The 20,293-nt window shown below is 34.2% G+C and overlaps 2 protein-coding genes across 2 annotated transcripts; one reads left to right on the top strand and one right to left on the bottom strand.

The window, feature by feature from the left end:
- Nucleotides 1-1,501: 1,501 nt before the first annotated feature.
- On the bottom strand, nucleotides 1,502-5,590 carry LOC138314387 (sodium-dependent phosphate transport protein 1-like). The gene is made up of 4 exons (XM_069254730.1): nucleotides 5,572-5,590; nucleotides 3,542-3,771; nucleotides 2,746-2,979; nucleotides 1,502-1,636 (listed from the first exon to the last, which is right to left on the bottom strand). Exons 1-4 carry the CDS (start codon nucleotides 5,588-5,590, stop codon nucleotides 1,502-1,504), a joined length of 618 nt encoding a protein of 205 aa, XP_069110831.1.
- A 1,024-nt stretch (nucleotides 5,591-6,614) lies between these two features.
- LOC138318662 (uncharacterized transporter slc-17.2-like) lies at nucleotides 6,615-18,742 on the top strand. The gene is made up of 11 exons (XM_069261253.1): nucleotides 6,615-6,642; nucleotides 8,683-8,903; nucleotides 9,431-9,664; nucleotides 11,694-11,781; nucleotides 12,245-12,340; nucleotides 12,706-12,836; nucleotides 13,663-13,812; nucleotides 15,569-15,701; nucleotides 16,747-16,897; nucleotides 17,058-17,148; nucleotides 17,447-18,742. Exons 1-11 carry the CDS (start codon nucleotides 6,627-6,629, stop codon nucleotides 17,675-17,677), a joined length of 1,542 nt encoding a protein of 513 aa, XP_069117354.1. The 5' UTR covers nucleotides 6,615-6,626; the 3' UTR covers nucleotides 17,678-18,742.
- Nucleotides 18,743-20,293: the final 1,551 nt, after the last annotated feature.

Below are 20,293 nucleotides of genomic sequence, written 5' to 3'. Positions count from 1 at the left end.
GACAAAGTACTGTGGTACACATTTCTCTTAATTAATTACTTTTCTTCAACTCAATCATCTTTTTCTCCAGAGCACAAAAAAGAACAGGAAACAACAGAAAAGGAAAGTAACATACATGTAGGCCTATATGTTTTCTGGAAATATATATGATGTGTTAATTCTCACAGCATAGGCCTACATGAATGTGAAGAATTAAATATTATCAATGTTTGAGAGAATTTCCTAGTTGTAATTCTATAGCAGCTACATGGAATGTACGTTTTCATATATACATTGTACGATACATATACATCATAAAAGTTTCTTTCCTTCCAGCTGGACATTCATGTCATCTCTCTCCAGAACTCAAATATTGTTTACAAAAAAAAAAAACAAACCAGAGACATAGATAATTTAATTAAATCTCTGCAAAAAAACTACACGAATAATTGAACACATATATTGTACTTGTAAAATATCTATGTATGAGCTAATTTATTTTCACATCTTTGACAGCTACATGCATGGACGTTCTATGGAACGTTTTCGTGTGGTTTTAAATGGGAAATTATGTTACGATTATTTGTATTTAACCTTCATGATTCGGTTGATGTAAAATACGACGAATGCTATGCTGCAATAATTGCCCCTTGCCGGGGCCCCATCTCTGCATCGGCCGAATATTTGTGTCGATTTCCATGTACAAGATGCTTTTATCGAAAAATGATTACAAAGCATTGTCATTAATGTAAGAATACTTCATTTGCATCAAATGTATCATCTCAAAACAACAATTTGCATACCGCATTAGTGGTTTATCACACACGAAACGAAACCGACACGACTGAGAAACACATGTCCATGTTGACATTTCCACGCAGCCTCGTTTTCAAAGAGTTTGGAGAATTTATATTTAGAACTGTGCTAAATTTACACGGGGCTTCCCCAAAATTTCAATGGTCAAAACTGGACACCGTAAGCAGAACTTGACCATCATTATGGTATACAATGACTTTTGGAAGGCCAAAGAACGCATTTAGACTGGTTTCCTTTGCCCGACTATTCACTTTAAATGTATACGAACTAATCATAAAAATTACTTATGATGTTATCTTCATTAAGTTTTGTTCAAATTTTCAGTTTCGACAAAAATGATTATCTAAAAATAGACAAAAATAAAACTCGCACATGTGCTTGTGAAAAAACATCCTATGTGTCTATACGTCCCCGGATGATTGCCAGGTAAATCTTTACTAAAAGCATCGGGGAATTTAGAACATATTCTAATTTATTTCATGTTTTACAGTGTTCATCCTATTAATACAGGTTCTATTTTTCACAATAAATATGTATTATTTTAACGGAACAATGTACCATATTGTGAACATAAAACCTTGCATTCTGGTGTGACTTATGTTAATGTTGTTACCATGATAAATATATATGTACTCATTTTTTGATAATTGAGGCAGAAAATATTACAGTTAATTCTTCGGTAAAATACTTGTTTTTACCCCGGCTTTTAATCGGACGTTAAACTAACAAAACCAAAACTAATCTTGTAATTACCTTGCTCGGTAATCGACATCATCTGGGATCTCTCGGGAAGGGGAGCCCAATTTGACAGTAGCTGTGTGCCACATGGCTCCAAACCCCCCTGCAACACAATAAATTATGTTAGATTTAACTGATATAAATCATTTTAAATGATGGTTTATATCTGGGTTGACTGATTACCTTAGCGACATAACAGTTATTGTAATTAAACGACGGCCTTTATCGCATGCATTGTTTTGGGAGGCTGCTGTTAATCTGTTATATATTGCCATTCTACTTTCAGTTTACCGTTTAATTTAAACCAGATGGGATATATGAGGCTATGAATGGCCATCTGGTCAAGCGTTTGGATATTCAACGTTTCCGCCGCGTCACTGACAAAGTATACGATATATACTTATGCCTAACATTACGGTCAAATAATTTAAAAAAGAGGCTTTAGTTGTGCGGTTTTTAAATTCCAATAATAATATAGTATATGGTAATTTAGTACATGACTGTTGACCTTTTTATAGTGATATATCAATGAAGCATGCCACCAAAGACAGCCCACAGCACACCTTGCTCAAAATAAATATTACTGGCGGTATATATCAATGGACAGCAATTTAACTACATTTATGTACGTATGTTTGCACTGATTTGTACATATTACATCTTATCTCAATATTTCTGGCGTGCCTAATGCAAGAAATTTCATATTACAGTAAATATATAACCAAATTTCATTTTTTAGAAACTGGAAAATATTTCTCTTAAAACATAGTATTAATATTTCATTATTTGATACTTGAAAGACATCTTCAATCCAACAGGCTGTTCTGTATTGTTTCATGATTAAAGAAGAAAGGTTACTCCATTACTCGGACTGGTGAAAATGGTTGCTCAAAAAATGGTCTCAGACGTGTTATTGGTTTCATTTTTCAAATTAACATTAAGGTATCTCTATGCAAAATAAAACAAAAAAAGTAAATATCGATGATGACTACCCAAAAGACCTTTTTCACAGCACTCGTTTGAATTTTAGCGTTCAAATGTAACAAAATATTGTATAAAACTAAAATTAGATCATATTCATATATGAAAACTATTAGCTAATGTTCAACAAATACATAACATGTATCTCTATTTGTACACAGCATATAATACACAATTATATATACATTGCATTGATATTTGTCGAGTCCATGTTGACACTACGACACTCACGGTTGCTATGCCAATGACAATCCGTGCTGCTAGGACAAGATAGGGGTCGACAAAGGTTATGGCTGGGGTCACACAGGATGTGATGATGAGGACAGAGGTCAGGAAGAGGATGAAGTTCTTAGAGCTGACTCGTCCTGATAACGTGCCAAAGATCAGGGAGGTGAAGACCTGCCCGAAATAGTACCCAGATATCAAGAGTCCTTCCATGGTGCTGTCCCAATACACATAGTTATCCTGCAACACAAAGATAATGTTAGAACGGATAAGTAATATAGTTATATTATCACCCACCCCCTAAAAACACATTTTGACTTTTCTACTTCAAGACCTGGGACAGCCCATTATCAAATTTCAGGGGTGAATTGATTAGAAACTAAACTTATTTATGAACAACCTTTGGTGCATCGGTTTTTCTGTATGTTGTTTATGTTTTGTGTATAAGGTTTAACCTCCAATGAACAGCCGGACATTAATGAAGCCTACAAGCCTTCCATGTGTGCATTTTGCTGCAGTGATTGAATGTCTGTATGTTTTTGGAGTCTGCGGTATATTCAGGTTGTGTCTCCTTGGATGTATGGTTTTCAAGCTGTGTATTTTACCCTTTTTGGTTCAGCACAGTGTACAGCAAAACATGTTAACACAATATACCGTTCAGTCACATTGTACTGACAAAGTAATTATTCTATTCTTGAAATATTGATATTTGCACTAATCTTATTAAACACTTACGGAGCACAATGTTACTAAATAAGAGAAGTGCTAGAGAATAAGGTGGACGCATACAAAAAATACGCACCAGATATGGATCACGTATGGAGAATTCTGAGCCATTTTGTACGACGGTGACTGTAAGGTTCCCAGGCGCCATACAGACTACCACCATCGTCATGTTTAGTCTCAAAAGTATGGAACAGGACATGGTGAAGGCCGCAGTTGCCCCTACCTGCCAGCGACAGGACGTGTACTTCTCCCACAGGCTAAATTTGTAGCCATCCTTTTTCTTTTCCTCCAAAAGAGGAGTTTCCTCTGAAAGGAAAGGTTTTCCAATGGTTCAAATTATATTCTATCATTTCAAAACGTCGCCATTTGTGACGTCAATATCGGGTTGCTGATAAAAACGGCGTGATAAATTCTTTGAAATTGACCCTCAACCAATTCGGAATATACTTCGATTGAAGTGGAAAGTAATATTACTAGCAAAACTCATATTTCTAATCGATGATATTTTTAATTTTGAAGGCTTCGCTAGAAGTACACGATTAAGACGTCAAACAGTTTTAATGGTAATGAAAGCGTTCTTCCAGAGGAGCCTGATTGTGAGTAGCCCTATCTTTTTTGTTAATATGCAGACAAAAATATTTACAGAGCGAAAGAATCTGAATGGAATTTCTGTATTGAGTTTTAATTGGATACAAAGCTAAAGGGTAACTATTCTGTTTCAGCTATTGTACAAAAATCATTCTGAGCTTTTAATCTTCTATTACGAAATGGTCGTACGTACCGGTTATGACTTTTAGAGTCCTCAATCATACCATTGATCAATCGTTTCTTTTTTAAAGTTTTCAACAGATAAGCCTTAATATTAGAATGTGATTAAAATGTACGATACAGTAGGTCTAGAACAAAAATATATTATGTCAATTAATGACATAGATCTAATCAATCATACTACTTTAAGGTAGGTCCATACTTTTGACAACCGCGCCAATTCATATGACGCTAAACCGGAAGCTGCCGCGGTTGTTTTGAATTCCAAAATGGTTTCCGATACGCTACGACATTCCACTTGGATATTTTTTTCTATAGGTGAAAATTGAAAATTGTCTACATATAATACTGAATGTTTGAAATCATTAAATAAATCAAATAAAAGTAATGAAGTGAATATAACATGCTATCTCTGAGGTTTTTGCGGTCCCTGTCATAAATGGGAATGGACTTTCAAACACCGGAAATAATGTTCGTCGCAATAAATGATAAGAGGGGACCCACCCGGACTGAAATTCCGGAATTCTAAAAAAAACCTACGGATTTCCTTAAAACGCAAAATTTGGAGAAAATCATAAAATAAACAGACATTAACTAGATAGAATAAGAATTGATGTAGAATGCTTTTTTGTGGCAAGATTTTAAAAAAAAATAGCCAAATATGACCAATCTTAGCCCTGGATGAAATGGGGGTAGGGTTGTGAGTTACAAACTTTAAGCTTACAAAATTGTGAAAATTTGATCGAGGACCCCATGTTTTTATATGATACTTGTAAAATATATTACCTTGGGCATATCATATACAAATATTGTGAAATTGACATGGGTTTTCATTTCTTTTTGGCCTATTCATTGTTTTTTAGGGGCGAAAGCGTGGCAAAACATGATAATTACGTAAAGAAAAGGTCCTCGGATATAAAGAATATTAGTTAGCATTTGTAAAAATACAATAGTCTTGTATATTGTTTTATCGTAAGAAATTAAAGACAAAAAATCAACAGGATTGAGACTATATTCACCCTAATAATACGGAAAACATATTTTCATGAATTTTTCTTTTTGCGGCTAGCAAATTTGTACGGATGGTATATTTCAAGCTCAAATATCTCAAAAAGTAGTTCGAGAATACCCATTTTTCTATACAGATTTGAAATCTACATGAAAATGCAAGAAAATAAGACCTATTCGAAAAAAATGACATGGGTTTTACCAAAAGTATGGAGCTACCTTAACCTGTAAATATCCCAGTAAATCACTGAAAATGATACTATACAAAGGGTTTGTATTAAAATTGTCTAAATACTGCACAACCAATTTTTAAAGTCAAGGCGAACTCACCTAAAGATTCCAGTGTCATTATCAGCTGTTGTCGGCCATTGTAATGAGATGCAAATATCTCTTTATGAAACATGACACCGGTGATTTATGTATCAACACGCGCCATTCAGTGGGGAAATACGTAGTAAATGATTGTCAAACACTTTATAATTTATGTTTGTCTAAAGGATTGATTTCACTTTCAAACTTTGAGTTTACTAATAGCACATGTCCTTTTACACCACAATCACACATCTAGCTGACAATCACTATAGTCTATATTTTCAGTGGGACGACTGGTTCGCCCGCTGTCAGTATAATACCACCGAGTCGGGTATGCTGTTTGTTGTCTCAGGTGGCATGCTTCACTGAGATAGCACTATGAACAAGTAGTGCGCAAAAGACATGCTACAGTACGAACTACGTCATTATCTATGTGAGCATACTGGTATCGCAGTACAGCATTGTCATAAACATTCCTACCTCATTTCTGATCGAAGAATATGACATAGGCGGTAACTTTATTTTTCATTTTGTAATCGTATTACAAGCCTTGTGCATTGACGTTGACCATGTTGAACATTTATGACAGAGACCATCAAATCGTCATGAGACCGAGTTGTAAATACCGACTAAATTAATTATTTCAAACTTCATCATAACGCGTTTCTGTACGAAATATATATCTCCCTGACCGTGGTATTTTTCCATTTCACAAAATTGTACTCGTATCCCCGTGGACACAGCTTACGTTATGAGGAAAATATAAAACAACAAATATCATAAGAGGGTCTCTTTAACTGTTTAGGTTGGTGTAGAAGAAATTGTGACATAGACCAATTAGATTTAGGTGAACAATTAATATCTCTTGGATATTTCTTCATTGTGTTTGTAAATTTTCTTAATTATCTAATTTCACAAATTCGATAATAAAATCATACACATCGAGGTTATATTCTCAGTTTTGTTTTGTAAATATTCCTATGCCGTGGCATGCCCTATTCAAGTTCGTTTACCTATTGAGTGTCTATGCATAAATTATTTTATTTCGGGTTGAAATCAAAGTCTATAACACGATGTCAAATGATACCGGTAAGTTCATAATTCCTTCTATTCCCCAAGAAAATATAAAGTATCGCACTAAAGATCATGTTCCATAACCTATTGCTGATTGTTTAATCAAAATAAATGTTAATATTTTAAGTTGCAGAAATGAAGTCAAAATTGTGTAATACATTGTATCATATGTTTTACATGAGGCCATTAGCCTTAGCCGTTACCTGTTATAATTTTTCTCCTCGTATAATCCCCAAACTATCATTTGCATGCTTAATAAACCCTGATCAGTTTGCCCATGCGTTTCACCTCTTATATAGAAAACTATCTAACGTATTGTTACCTATATTATTTTTAACCAACATGTTATCAGTTCAATGGGATCTTGGTTATCAAAATAATGTACTGTTATGAATATATTTGAACTGTGCGAACATGCGCAAAGGTAAGAGTCATTCACGTGTAAATATTTGAACATAACGTATCGTATCGAAGCAATTGAAAATCTGCATTCGAAGACATTATCTGACATATGTAACCTCGATTAAAGGTCAAACTCATTATTTTTTTAAATTTATGCATGTACATGTGAGGTCCATTTTTAAAATGTCAAATACCATTTAACGGTATTGTCCTTGTTAGCTCACCTGGCCCAAAGGGCCGGTGGGCTTATGTCATGGCGCGGCGTCCGTCGTCCGTCCGTCCGTCCGTCAACATTTCCTTTAAATCGCTACTTGTCATAAAGTACTGCATGGATTTTAACAAAATTTGGTCAGAAACTTCCTTAGGGGAAGGGGAACAGATTTTGCATAAATGGTGACCCTGACCTCCCCCCGGGGCAGGAGGGGCGGGGTCCAATAGGGGAAATAGAGGTAAATCCTATAAATCGCTACTTGTCCTAGAGTTCTGCATGGATTGTAACCAAATTTGGCCACAAACATCCTTGGGGGAAGGGGAACAGAACTTGTTTAAATTTTGGCTCTGACCCCCCGGGGGCAGGAGGGGCGGGGCCTAATAGGGGAAATAGAGGTAAATTCCTGTAAAATCGCTACTTGTCCTAGAGTTCTGCATGGATTGTAACCAAATTTGGCCACAAACATCCTTGGGGGAAGGGGAACAGAACTTGTATAAATTTTGGCTCTGACCCCCCGGGGGCAGAAAGGCGGGGCCTAATAGGGGAAATAGAGGTAAATTCTGTAAATCGCTACTTGTCCTAGAGTTCTTCATGGATTGTAACCAATTTTGGCCACAAACATCCTTGGGGGAAGGGGAACAGAACTTGTATAAATTTTGGCTCTGACCCCCCGGGAGCAGGAGGGGCGGGGCCTAATAGGGGAAATAGAGGTAAATTCTGTTAATCGCTACTTGTCCTAGAGTTCTGCATGGATTGTAACCAAATTTGGCCACATACATCTTTGGGGGAAGGGGAACAGAACTTGTATAAATTTTGGTTCTGACTTCCCAGGGGTAGGAGGGGCGGGGCCAAATAGGGGAAATAGAGGTAAATCCTATAAATCGCTACTTGTCCTAGAGTTCTGCATGGATTGTAACCAAATTTGGCCACAAATATCCTTGGCGGAAGGGGAACAGAACTTGTATAAATTTTGGTTCGGACCCCTCCCCCCCCGGGGGGGGGGGGGGCAGGAGGGGCGGGACCCAATAGGGGAAATAAAGGTAAATCCTATAAATCACTACTTGTCCTAGAGTTATGCATGGATTGTAACCAAATTTGGCCACAAACATCCTTGGGGGAAGGGGAACAGAACTTGTAAAAATTTTGGCTCTGACCCCCCGGGGGCAGGAGGGGCGGGGCCAAATAGGGAAATAAGAGGCAAATATTCAAATTCCTTCAGAAAAGAAACAATGAACCTGTATTCAGAACATGACTTGACATTACAAACCAGGTGAGCGATACAGGCCCTCTGGGCCTCTTGTATGCGATGTGTTTTGGGTGACTGCAGCTTTTGTAAATATATCCTTTTATGTGAGCATACGGCATGATAAATAGTTGTTTCTAAGAGTTAGATGAAACGAAAGGATATTCATTTATTTTGAAATTAAGTATTTATATCACAGAAAATATCCGTCTGATTGTTACTAAAAAGCACAAAGTAACACTGAAGGAGCGTCTGACGTCATGCAGATGGCAAGTCGGCTACGTCACGTGCTTGACCCTGGCATGCACCATGTTGATACGTATGAACATGAGTATGGTCGTGGTGTGTATGAACCCTCCAAACATGACGTCAACTGTTGTCATCAACGGCTCAAACGTTACAGTTTTGGATGACTATATGGTAAGGATTAAAGGTCAAAAGAATTCAGTGACGAAGTTAATTGGAGGTTTTTGACTAAAGTGAATGTATGTTTGGAGTAAAGCATCTAGACTTTGGAAATAATCATTTCAAATTAATAATAAACATATTCAGGACGACAGATCTAGCATAATACAGGTCAAGAATAGAACGGGCATTTCCAATACATATTGATGACCAAATCAACTGACTGTACAAAATCGTACTTTCAAGCATACATTTAAATTTCGTTCAACAAAATTTAATGACTTTCAATACGATTATTATACATTGAATTTTTGTATTTTAAATCGAGCATAATTGGTTGATTTCATGACTACATTTTTGATATTTTCTGATTATATCGTTTGATTATGTTTTGGAGACAATGCACTTCCCCAAAAAAATTAAAAGACAAATAAACAAAATGCAAAACTAAAGCAACGAAAACGGCGAAAACATCTCATTGATAAACAATCCATTTTTCACTGGAATTACTTAATAGAGGTATCGATTCTCTACTTTAACAGAAGTATTATGTTGAGTGGGACAGTACCATGAAAGGTCTGCTAATTTCTGGGAACTACATTGGCCAGGTGGCAACAGCCCTGACGCTGGGGTCTATGTCTGGACGATACAGCGGAAAGTACATTATTGCTACTATGGTGTTGATTATATCTTTGTCTACTGCAATCACACCGGGATTCGTCTTCGTCAGCGAGTACATTGTCCTCGCTCTACGAATTATTGTCGGCATGGCAACGGTAGGTATGACGCATAAATACATCCGGTGACAGTACAGAGAGCAACCAACTAAATAATTTTACATAGACCACAGTGTTAAACTGTGTTTTGTACTGTATTATTAAAACAAAGAAATATTAGTTAGCTATTGTGTTCTATGATTAAAGTCTAGGTTCTCATATAGCACTAAATAGAAAAAAAGTTTGGGTCCTTCTGCTCAAACTCCAACCAGGGTAGCTTTATTGAAATCAGGCGCATTTTGCACTAAACAATCCTGAAATTCTAATGTTTTTACCTATTCATTATCAAAATTGATATTTTGAACCTTAATCTCAATATGAATTTACCAATTCCTATCATGGTTGTCTAGGAATAATTACCTCTCAGAAAACATTTTTACTTTTGAAATTCATAATTAGCCAGCCAATCAGCGTCCGGGTTAAAATTCTATCCTGGGCTAAATCTTGTATACACGGAGGCCATTTCGAAGGTCATTTTTTATTTAGTTGGTTGTTCCCTATAGAGAGAAACCAACTAAATAATTTGCATAGACCACAGTGTTAAGCTTTGTTAAAGTTTTGTACTGTATTATTAAAACAAAGGAATATTAGTTAGCTATTGTGTTCTATAATTAATAAGTCTAGGTTCTCATATAACACTAGATAGAAAAAAAGTTTGTCTCCTTCTGCTCAAACTCCAACCAGGGTAGCTTTATTGAAATCAGGCGCATTTTGCATTAAAAAATCCTGAAATTCTAATGTTTTTACCAATTCAATATCAAAATTGATATTTTGAACCTAAATCTCGATATGAATTTCCTAATTCATATCATGGTTATCTAGGAATAATTACCTGTCAGAAAACATTTTTACTTTTGAAATTCATAATTAGCCAGCCAATCTGCGGCCGGGTTAAAATTCTATCCTGGGCTCAATCTTGTATACACAGTGGCCATTTCGAAGGTCTTTTTTATTTAGTTGGTTGTTCCCTATACGGATTTTCTATTGGTCATACATGTATATTTCATACAAAAGTGCCACCTGTCCCTCAGTTTAACTTCCTTGTGCGTGCCGCACAGATGATCGGAATGCCGGAACAAATCTTGAAGTTTTCAGCAGCAGATTTTCTGCAACTAGAAAACTAGAATGTGCATGAATTGGGCACGTGTAACGTTATAATGGTAGTGATTACCGTTTAAAAAATCATTCAAAATAAACATATTTATTGTAAAGTTGCTATCAAATTGGCACAACTATATCTATATGTGAACAATGGTGAAGTATTTCTGTCTTAAAATGTTTTAAAAACTAAATAAAAAAAAATATTTGGTACATGTATTTCTTAACTTACTATGTACACGTAATAGCAGGTTATTCATAACAGTTCTGATATAACAATATAACATAAATTGCCAAAATGTATATATAAGTTATATTAAATTACCGTAAAATAATCCATCTTTTCTAACTTGAAGAATAAATCTCAGAACATCTAGTGTCTGGACCGAATTAATTAACTAATATAATTAATATAAACTCCACACTAGCATTTCTTTACTTTTTGTCATCAATGCCAATTGATGACAAAAAGTAAAGAAATGCTACTCTTTGTTGCTCAAAGGATATAAATATATTTTATTTTACTCTCGGTGGTGGTTATCTACAAATATTATATTGCAATAGGCCTTCGGCCCCGTACAATATAACGTTTGTTGATTACCACCACCTCGGGTAAATATTCTGAACTTGAGCACAGTAACCCATGAAATATTTGTATAATACTTGACCTATGCAATCATATTTATTTTTCCATCCTTTAGACCTGTAATTGCTGTCAATAGTCTGTGGATGATAGGCGACAGCAAATTAGAGTAAAGGCAACCCTGATTAAAATGGAATACACGGCGTGAATATCACAGGGGGAATAGCCACCAAAACATTTTGATTTTGAATTAAATTAATAATTTTCAATATTAAATTTTGAAATAACGAAGACATGTTGGTATTTTTGGATTGTTTCATATTTTTCTCCGATAATTTTTCTTCCCAGTCTGGTCTTGAGCCATGCGCAACGCAACTTCTTTCCAACTGGGCACCTCTTCAGGAGCGAGCACAAATGATGGTTCTTGTGGAAACAGGTAAGAACATAATGATATATTGTTTTTATGATATATGTCTATGTTATTGGACGATTATGTGATGAGTTATATTACATATATGTAAGTATTATGGTGAATGAAAGCCCTCCTGTGTGGGGACATTTGTTTATATTTTTGACACCAAGACCCCAACCTTGGTAGCCTTCAGATTTATAACATGTCTGGGGTATTAAAGATTGTTTTTTGTGTAAAAAAAATAAATGAAAACTATACCAAAACGGAAATTGCAAAGTAGCATCACACCCCACAAATTATATGCTGTGTACATTGAAAGAGCAGTCTTCCGTCATAAAAACATTATAACTTATTATAAATATAATTGTACGTATTGTATATTGATTGTATAAACACTGAATTATTAATATTAGTTAAAAATAAGCATGTCTATAATACACACCTTCAATGTGCATGTATGTGCAATAATTACATTGTTAACATACAGCTAGAAGTGTTGGAGGAATGGCTAACTATATACTGGCTGGCCTACTGTGTTCCATACCCGCTATCGGTGGTTGGCCTTTCATTTTCTTTGTCTTCAGTAAGTACAGAGATCGTGTATGTTGACGGTTAGTAATGGTTGTAATTATAGTTCCACATTGACTTGCCAAGAAAAACTGTTTACTTTAACACTAGTATCTATATTTACCTACAATGTACGTGACAAAGGGGACGTAGGGATATGAGCGCACTCCTGAATGGCAAGTCATTGACTTCGATAATGTTAAAGTTAAAAAAGAGGGTTGAATAATGTAAACATTTTTGGTGTTTCATTTAATTATCACCACTTACCTGACTGATGCTATCAAAGTTAAAACATAATGCGTTTGCACTATGACACGAGGGAAATTAATAGGCGCCTTTCCTAAAATTAGTCATTGATACCTGAATGTTTCTTTGTACAAGGCGGAATGAACTTGTTGGTACTACTATTATGGGCCTTTATGGTATATGATGCTCCAAATATTCACCCACGTATAACGGCGTCGGAAAGGTTATATATTATCTCACAAAAGCCTTCAGTTGAACAAAAGAAGGTAGGTTACATTTATAATATATAATACAGTGATACTAAGAAAAATGAATGGATACACAAAGCAAAAACTTAACATGTTATCTTACGTAAATTACATGTTATCTCTCGTTAATCACATGTTATTTTACGTAAATTACACGTTAACTAATGTCAATTACATGTTGTCTAACGTAAAGTACATGTTATCTAACATGTTATTTAACGTATATTACACGTTATCTATCGTAAACTACATGATTTTTAACGTATATTACATGTTATCTATTGTAAATTACATTTTATTTAACGTAAGTTACACGTTATCTAACGTAAATTAAAAGTGATCTAACGTATATTACATGTGATATAACTTAACATAAATGTGATCAATCGTGTATAAAGTGTGATCTAACGTAAAATAAATTTTATCTAACGTACATTGCATGTTATCTAACGTAAATTACATGTTACCTGAAGTTGATTACATGTCATTTAACGTGAATTAAACGTTATCTAGCATTTATTGAAAAGGTTAAAACTACTATCTGTAAAAAGAAGAGTTTAAAAATGGCGATATACCTTTTCTCTTGGTAACTTGTACGAAGAAAGCATATATTATTGTTATTCAGCCCATCCTTATAATTGGCAATAAAATACAGATTAACACAATTGAATTCTTATGCCAGTTATTCTTCATGTTACGGGTCTAATACCTAATCGCAGCAATATACTATGTTCAGACAAAGAAGACATGATAAGTATTTAACGAGATTCTTGCGAAAATCAATATTACCTAAGCTAAGCCTGTAAATTAAATAGATAAACTGTTTCTTATTTCCTGTTGATAGTCATTACACATCCCCTGGCTACAGCTGCTTACGTCCAAAGCTGTATGGGGATGCGTGCTGGGTTTCATCACCTACGGTCTTCTATTCATCAGCCTCGCCATTTGTCTCCCTTTGTACTTCGAACAAGTTTTAGAGTTAGACCCTACATTGGTAAGAATTGGATTTGTTGTATTAAAAAAACCCATTTAAAACAAGGAGCTGCAAAGCGTGGCATTACCCCTCGCGCTTCGCAGTTGGTATAAAAACATAAATACAATAACAGTGTTCAAAGTAACAACTATTCAAGTCGATGTATGTGAGTATAGTAAAACTGAAAAAAATAACAGCAGGTAACACAATGAAACAGTTATTTTGGTGTTTTTGACTGAGTTCCCATTGTAACAGAAATAAATTAAAAAATATAGAAAGTTTCTTGGAGCTTCGTTGAAGGGATTTGGAGTTTTAGTCCGGAAACAAATTGGTATTTTGAGTAAGTGTCCATGGTAACAGAAAAAACATCAAACATGGAAGGTTCGCAATAGCATAAGGCACAACTAGGGCACCTGTCTGATATAAACAGAAATATTGATGCAGATTTGTTGAACGGTTTTCGAGTAATAGCCAGGAAAAAAATCTCTCACGGACGTTTGGTTTATTAAAGATGCTCTACCGCTGACAAATTGTACATGTATTTTCTCACTATCAAGAACAGCAGCAGACGATTTAGTATTTTTCTTCAGTTACAAACGTTACTTACTTTACACCATACCACCTTTGAAAAGTTTGAACTTCTAATTCTACTTAAAAATATTCAAAATAATTGATTGGATCCCGAAAAAATTTCTTGGCACTATTTCCTATATGGAATGAAGTACTGATTGCGCATGCACCAAAGGCAAAATAAATAATTATTTTATATTATCTTTTTGTGTCAATTAGACATATACATATATATACACGATTAAACACCAATTATTGTTCAAATTATGAATGTCATACTCTGTCGGCGATGGAGCATCTTTAAACATTGCTAATATTGTTACATTTTTAAAGTCGTATGGTCTTTAACTTTGCTTGTTTTTATGCTGACAGTGGTTTGGGTTATTATTGGTCTGTAACGTTTTTCTCATTATGTCATAGAAAAAGCATTTAAAGTGTTTACAGATTTTTCTTAGCTTCTCTCAGTTTTAAACTTCCCATATTTATCGAAATTTGTAAAGTTCGTATTCGCAAAGTTATTGAATAATTCAATTTAAATATTATTTTTACACGTGTATACCTTTAAAATAGCTCGGAATCTCCGAACTGTTCCGATCCGTTTCTATCTGTACTGGTAATGCCGATATTGGTTACGTGATGGAACTCGGTTTTCCGATATTACCCAAAAGTTTTAAACATGGCGTTGACTGTGGCGGTTCTTTCAAAACGTGTGATATTTCAAGCGACAATTACCAATATCTCAATAGTATATTGATGTTTTTATGGATCTGAACCATCATATATAAACATCCATATTCACACATTGTTTCTTTTATGACAGTTTGTGATGGTGAAAATTACAAGAAATACAATTTTAAACGAAGAAACACAAGCAGGCATATAGTTCATATTTATGATAATGTTTAGTTAGTCGCTATGGAATTGGTCATTTAGTGATAGCAATGTTCAACAATTTGTTCGTGTACATTTTTGCAACCTTTTATCGCCACAACAAGACAAGAGCAAACATATTGTGTTGGTAGTTCTATTTATTCTATATTTTGTAAATGAGATTTGGATCGATATTGCTACAGTTGGCAATTGTCAAACAATGTTTAGAATTAGCATGCTTCTTTCATGATTATTTTTCTTTATTTCTTTTTTGTTTACTGTGAATGTATCAAAGGTATATTCAGTAGCTATTGTTGGTTATGTTAATAATTTCTAGAATGGTTTTGTGTCCGCTTTGCCATTCGTCGGGCGAATATTTGGTGCAATCCTGTTTGGCTACATAGCAGACTGGATATTTTCTAAGCGATGGTTGTCGATAACAAATCTGAGGAAGATGTTCCAAGTTATAGGTAAAGACATGGATTTATTCTCTGATAACAGAAACATGGAAAAGATTGGTCTATTTATTTCAACACGAAAACAATTACATGTAATACATATGTATAATATTTGAAATTAATATTACGTTTTAAGCAATCTGATTGAGTTCTAGATCCTTACTCACATTCCATTTCATATAAAATTAGAGTGATTTTAATTTCTTTTTAAGAAACGCTTAGTACGCCTACTCACAACACATGTATCAAAGAAGTCATGTTCGTCATCTGTCGATTGTCACACATTGAAATATATTGTGAACATAACGATGTTTTTTCTACCATATAGATTGTGATGTTTGCGCTACCTTTAGACAGAAAATAGTTTTATAGGTTCACTGAGATTTAGTCCAAGTCTATGATTAAATTAAAATTACATTTGTACATACAACTTATATGTATATGTCGTAGTATTTTATATTTTAGTCGATCAATTGTACAGACTTTGCCCATTTCAAGTTCTTAAAAGCAATTGTCATGTAAAAAAGTAAGAGAAATATAAGGTTTTACGGCGAACATAAAAGCGATGTACTTTACTCCAGTAAAAATAACAATTTTTTCTATTTTCACTCGTTTTTGACCATGGCAATCGGAATGCAGTATACAGTGAAAAAATCATCTTGATTGTTACGTCATTGGTTTGCGCACGGAAATGACGTCATATTTTTGTGCAGAAATATGACGTTATGCTCTCAAAAATGCGACATAATAATCGCAAGGGCAAATAACTCTGTATAATACAATGGCGGAACTAGTAGTAATGGTCTTATGTAAATTGAAGCAAGAAAACAAATATGTAACAAATAGCTATATATAGATTATTCCTTGTTTCTTCGATGAATACCACTAATATTTCATCTCGTGAAGTGGAAACTTTAATATTTCTCACGCGTGCTTTATCAAAGTTTCTACCTCACTCGATGAAATATGACTTGTATTCATCAAGAAACAAGGAATATCCTTCATATATTAATTGTTCACGGAATGTCATTTTCTTCATGCCTTCTTTTTGTTGAAGGCCTAGTCGGAGCTGCGCCATTCCTGATTTGGATAACGTACCTTGAGAAAGATGATGCGCCTCTTGCAGTTGTTCTCATGGTTATATATTGGTTTATCCTAACGGCAATGAATTCTGGATTTCGAGTTAATTTCGCTGATATTGCTCCGAGGTACCAAGTTTTAAAAAATGTCAATTTAAATTCATTCACTATCGTTAATTGGTTTAAAAGACGCTTAAATCAAACCAAAATTTGCCGCCATTACTTCCCACCCAAACCAACACCGTTTTCATGGCGATTTTTGTAATTTCAAATATCTTTCTTGTTGCAGATATGCCGGACTATTAAATGGGATCTGTATGTTTTTAAATGGGTTTATATCCGTATTTGTGCCAATTATAATAACTGCCATTACACCAAACGTAAGTAATCAGCCTTTTCCTAGCATAGTGTGATGTAACAACGACATAAACCTTTCTAAATGAAGCAACGCTAAATGCAAGACAAGTAATAGCTGGGAGTTTAAGGAATCAATATTATCTGAATATAAAATTATAAATTACAATTTCAGAGACGGAACTAGAGAGATAGTATGAATGTTAAACACCAAACAGGTGCAATTCTTTCAGATGTACTCGTATGCCTACTCATGTCAATGTAATTCGGAGAACTAACCCAATATTACAGAAAAAATCAAACATGTGTATAATTTGGCTTCAGGGCACCGCAGAAGAGTGGAGAGTAGTGTTCTATGGTTGTGTAGGAGTATCCATCATAGGCGCTTTAGTGTTTGTCCTGTTGGCAAGTGGGGAGGAGCAGGAGTGGGCTAAGGAACATGGAGTGACCAGGGATGCGGACATAATAGTGACTAATAAAAGCATTACTGATAACGGTAGTGTTCACAAGGCATCACTGACATCAGAATCAACACCGCTTATTGATAACCGTTAAATATACATTAACTTTTTTTTATTTTATTTTATTTTTATTTTTCAAGTTTTCATTAAACATATATCATGACAAAACATGTATGACACAACACGCATATACCCTCACTAAAGAAACTCACTCTTAAAACCACACACACATATCATAGTCAGTATACTTACATTTGTATACACATCCAACAGTCATTTACATTCAGACATTCTTACCCACATGCATATACACTCTTAAAATATATGTGCACCTGTTAAACATCTTAGACTTATTTATACACAGAGAATATAAATATATATCATAAAGTAATAAACCTATATTACACATCAGCAGATGACCACATCCACACACACATATTTACATATGCCCCTATATAGTCAATGGGAGGGGAGTTGCGTTCAAATAAGCGTAATCGCAACGACGTATGAAATAAAACGCAGTGCAGCTTGGGACTACTTCTAGTTCACGCTTCGATACGATTTTGCGTCATAAGTTGAGTCTCGACGGATTTCAAAATAACAATAAATAGCGTTTCTATTAGATCCAATTAAATATATGTATTTGACATCAAAACAAAACATGTGTTCAAGCATTATAACGGTAATAAACAACCAAATGAATCGCTGGTCGAGCCTACAACAGAGGGGCGTTCGGGGAAATTCCATACAGTAGTTTCGTCAGTATGTGTGTACGGTCACTCATTTCACCTATATAAATATACAAAACATCTGATTGTCGGAGAACAATTCTGGTATCGTCTAAGGGAACAATAGCTTAACAGGTCATGCACAGGTTTCCAGAAGAAGAAAAAAAACATTACATGTAATACCCTCTCCGAATCAGTATCATCAGCTTTATTCCCGTATTTGCTTTCAAAATAGGCCTACACACGCCATGCAAACACTTGCCTTTCCCCCGTACAATAAAATAAAAGTTATGTCTATAAAGAATTTAGTCTATATCGCTTTCGTAAACCGACACATACATAACAAACATTCAGCAGCTCAATGGTAATACCATCAATAGGCTATATCATAGTTACTTTCCTCGGTTGAAAATCAAATATGGCCGCTCGTTCCACATTCGGACCGCATATTCATTTTATTCGAAATGAACATTATTGATATATTTTCAAATTGGAAAAAAACAAAAAAAAAAACATATTTTAAAAATAATTTAAAGGTGTTATTGTTATATTTCAAATCAAACTGCAGCTATAACATTCAACAATCGGAACTATTACTTCGGTCATCCTGACTAACGTAGTTACCAAACTTAGCATCCATCACCGTTTTAAATTTGATGTAAAAGTAAAATTATTTATGTAAATATAAAGATTGAACAGTGTTTTGATTGCGTTAAAGGTTGTATGAACGCAATGAGATACAGACATATTCTACATGTAGCGCTAACGCGCTATATTGAATTGAAGATTTTTGTACTTTTGGGGATATATAAATCATTGCATTAATAGTATGATCATAACAAAAAAAACACCAGAAAAATAAAAAAATAAAATATAAATAAAATATTTTGATTGACAGGCACAAAAGTTAATAAATAAATGAATACATAAATAAAATAAGAAGAAAACAAAAATCAGGACACGAATAAAATCATTATGGGTAGGAAAAAGAAACAGAAAGAAAAGAGAAGATTGGAATAAAAGAAAAATGAAGGGGAGGGGGGTTAAAAGAAGTAGAGGGAGGGGGGATGTTGGATGCACTGTCTATTATAATTGGGTTTAATGAAGGAACAGCATATTATTATAGATTATTGCAAATAATTAGGGTTGACATTATAACAATATACCTATTAAAAGACATATGCATTTGACACCGTAGGGCGGCCAGTATATATAACAAACGAACTGCTTACTATATATATAATATGTAATCTTTATGAGGGGCACCAATCATTCCAAAACTAATTAAAGATTAAATAAAGGTTTCCATTTTCTCCATTCCATCTCAATCATTTTATCTTATTTTCACTCTGATAAGATATACTATACTTTTGAACAATATAATTATCCTTAATGTTATTAATTAAGGCATTTATACTCGATGAATTATAAAGACATCTTGTTTTGTACATATATTGTTTAATAATTATCAATATTTCATTATCAACCTTACTACATTTTTGTTCAACAATTTTTTGTTCTTTATTACCAGCAAATGGAATAAAAAGTACATCCAGCAAAGATTCAAATTGTTGTAATAATGTTTGAATCTTATTACACTCCCATAAACAGTGTATCATTGATTCATTCTCCAAGTTACAAAAAGTACATAATGGACTAGGTTTTAAGTTGATCTTAAATAGAAATGTGTTTGTTACCAAAATATGGTGAATAATTCTTGCCTGAAACCATATATTAAGTCAAACTCTCTATTCTATTTTGTAGTGCCAGTAGGCCTCGGTGGTGTTACTAACATACAATTACAAAAGTCTTTACACCCTCTTTTACTATTAATGACCAACTCTAAATTAAACGGTATAATAGGAAAGGGTAATTTTCTGTATTTGTAACAATATTTCTTAGATATTGTTTAATTGCTATGATATTGTAAGAAATTACAGTTAACATTAAACTTTTGTAAAAAATCCTCAAATGATAGGATA

Source organism: Argopecten irradians, chromosome 1 (genome assembly GCF_041381155.1).
Source record: "Argopecten irradians isolate NY chromosome 1, Ai_NY, whole genome shotgun sequence".
In the NCBI taxonomy this organism is placed as follows: Eukaryota; Metazoa; Mollusca; class Bivalvia; order Pectinida; family Pectinidae; genus Argopecten; species Argopecten irradians.
This window is presented reverse-complemented; position numbering and strand designations above follow the sequence as displayed.

Bases quoted from the DNA above. Each gene is read 5' to 3' on its own strand.
- LOC138314387 (XM_069254730.1), bottom strand. The intron at 2,980-3,541 runs GTGCGTATTTTT...TTTGTGTTGCAG, and splicing joins CCATACGTGATCCATATCTG to GATAACTATGTGTATTGGGA. The intron at 1,637-2,745 runs GTGAGTGTCGTA...ATTGTGTTGCAG, and splicing joins TTGTCATTGGCATAGCAACC to GGGGGTTTGGAGCCATGTGG.
- LOC138318662 (XM_069261253.1), top strand. The intron at 11,782-12,244 runs GTAAGAACATAA...GTTAACATACAG, and splicing joins GATGGTTCTTGTGGAAACAG to CTAGAAGTGTTGGAGGAATG. The intron at 16,898-17,057 runs GTACCAAGTTTT...TTCTTGTTGCAG, and splicing joins TTCGCTGATATTGCTCCGAG to ATATGCCGGACTATTAAATG.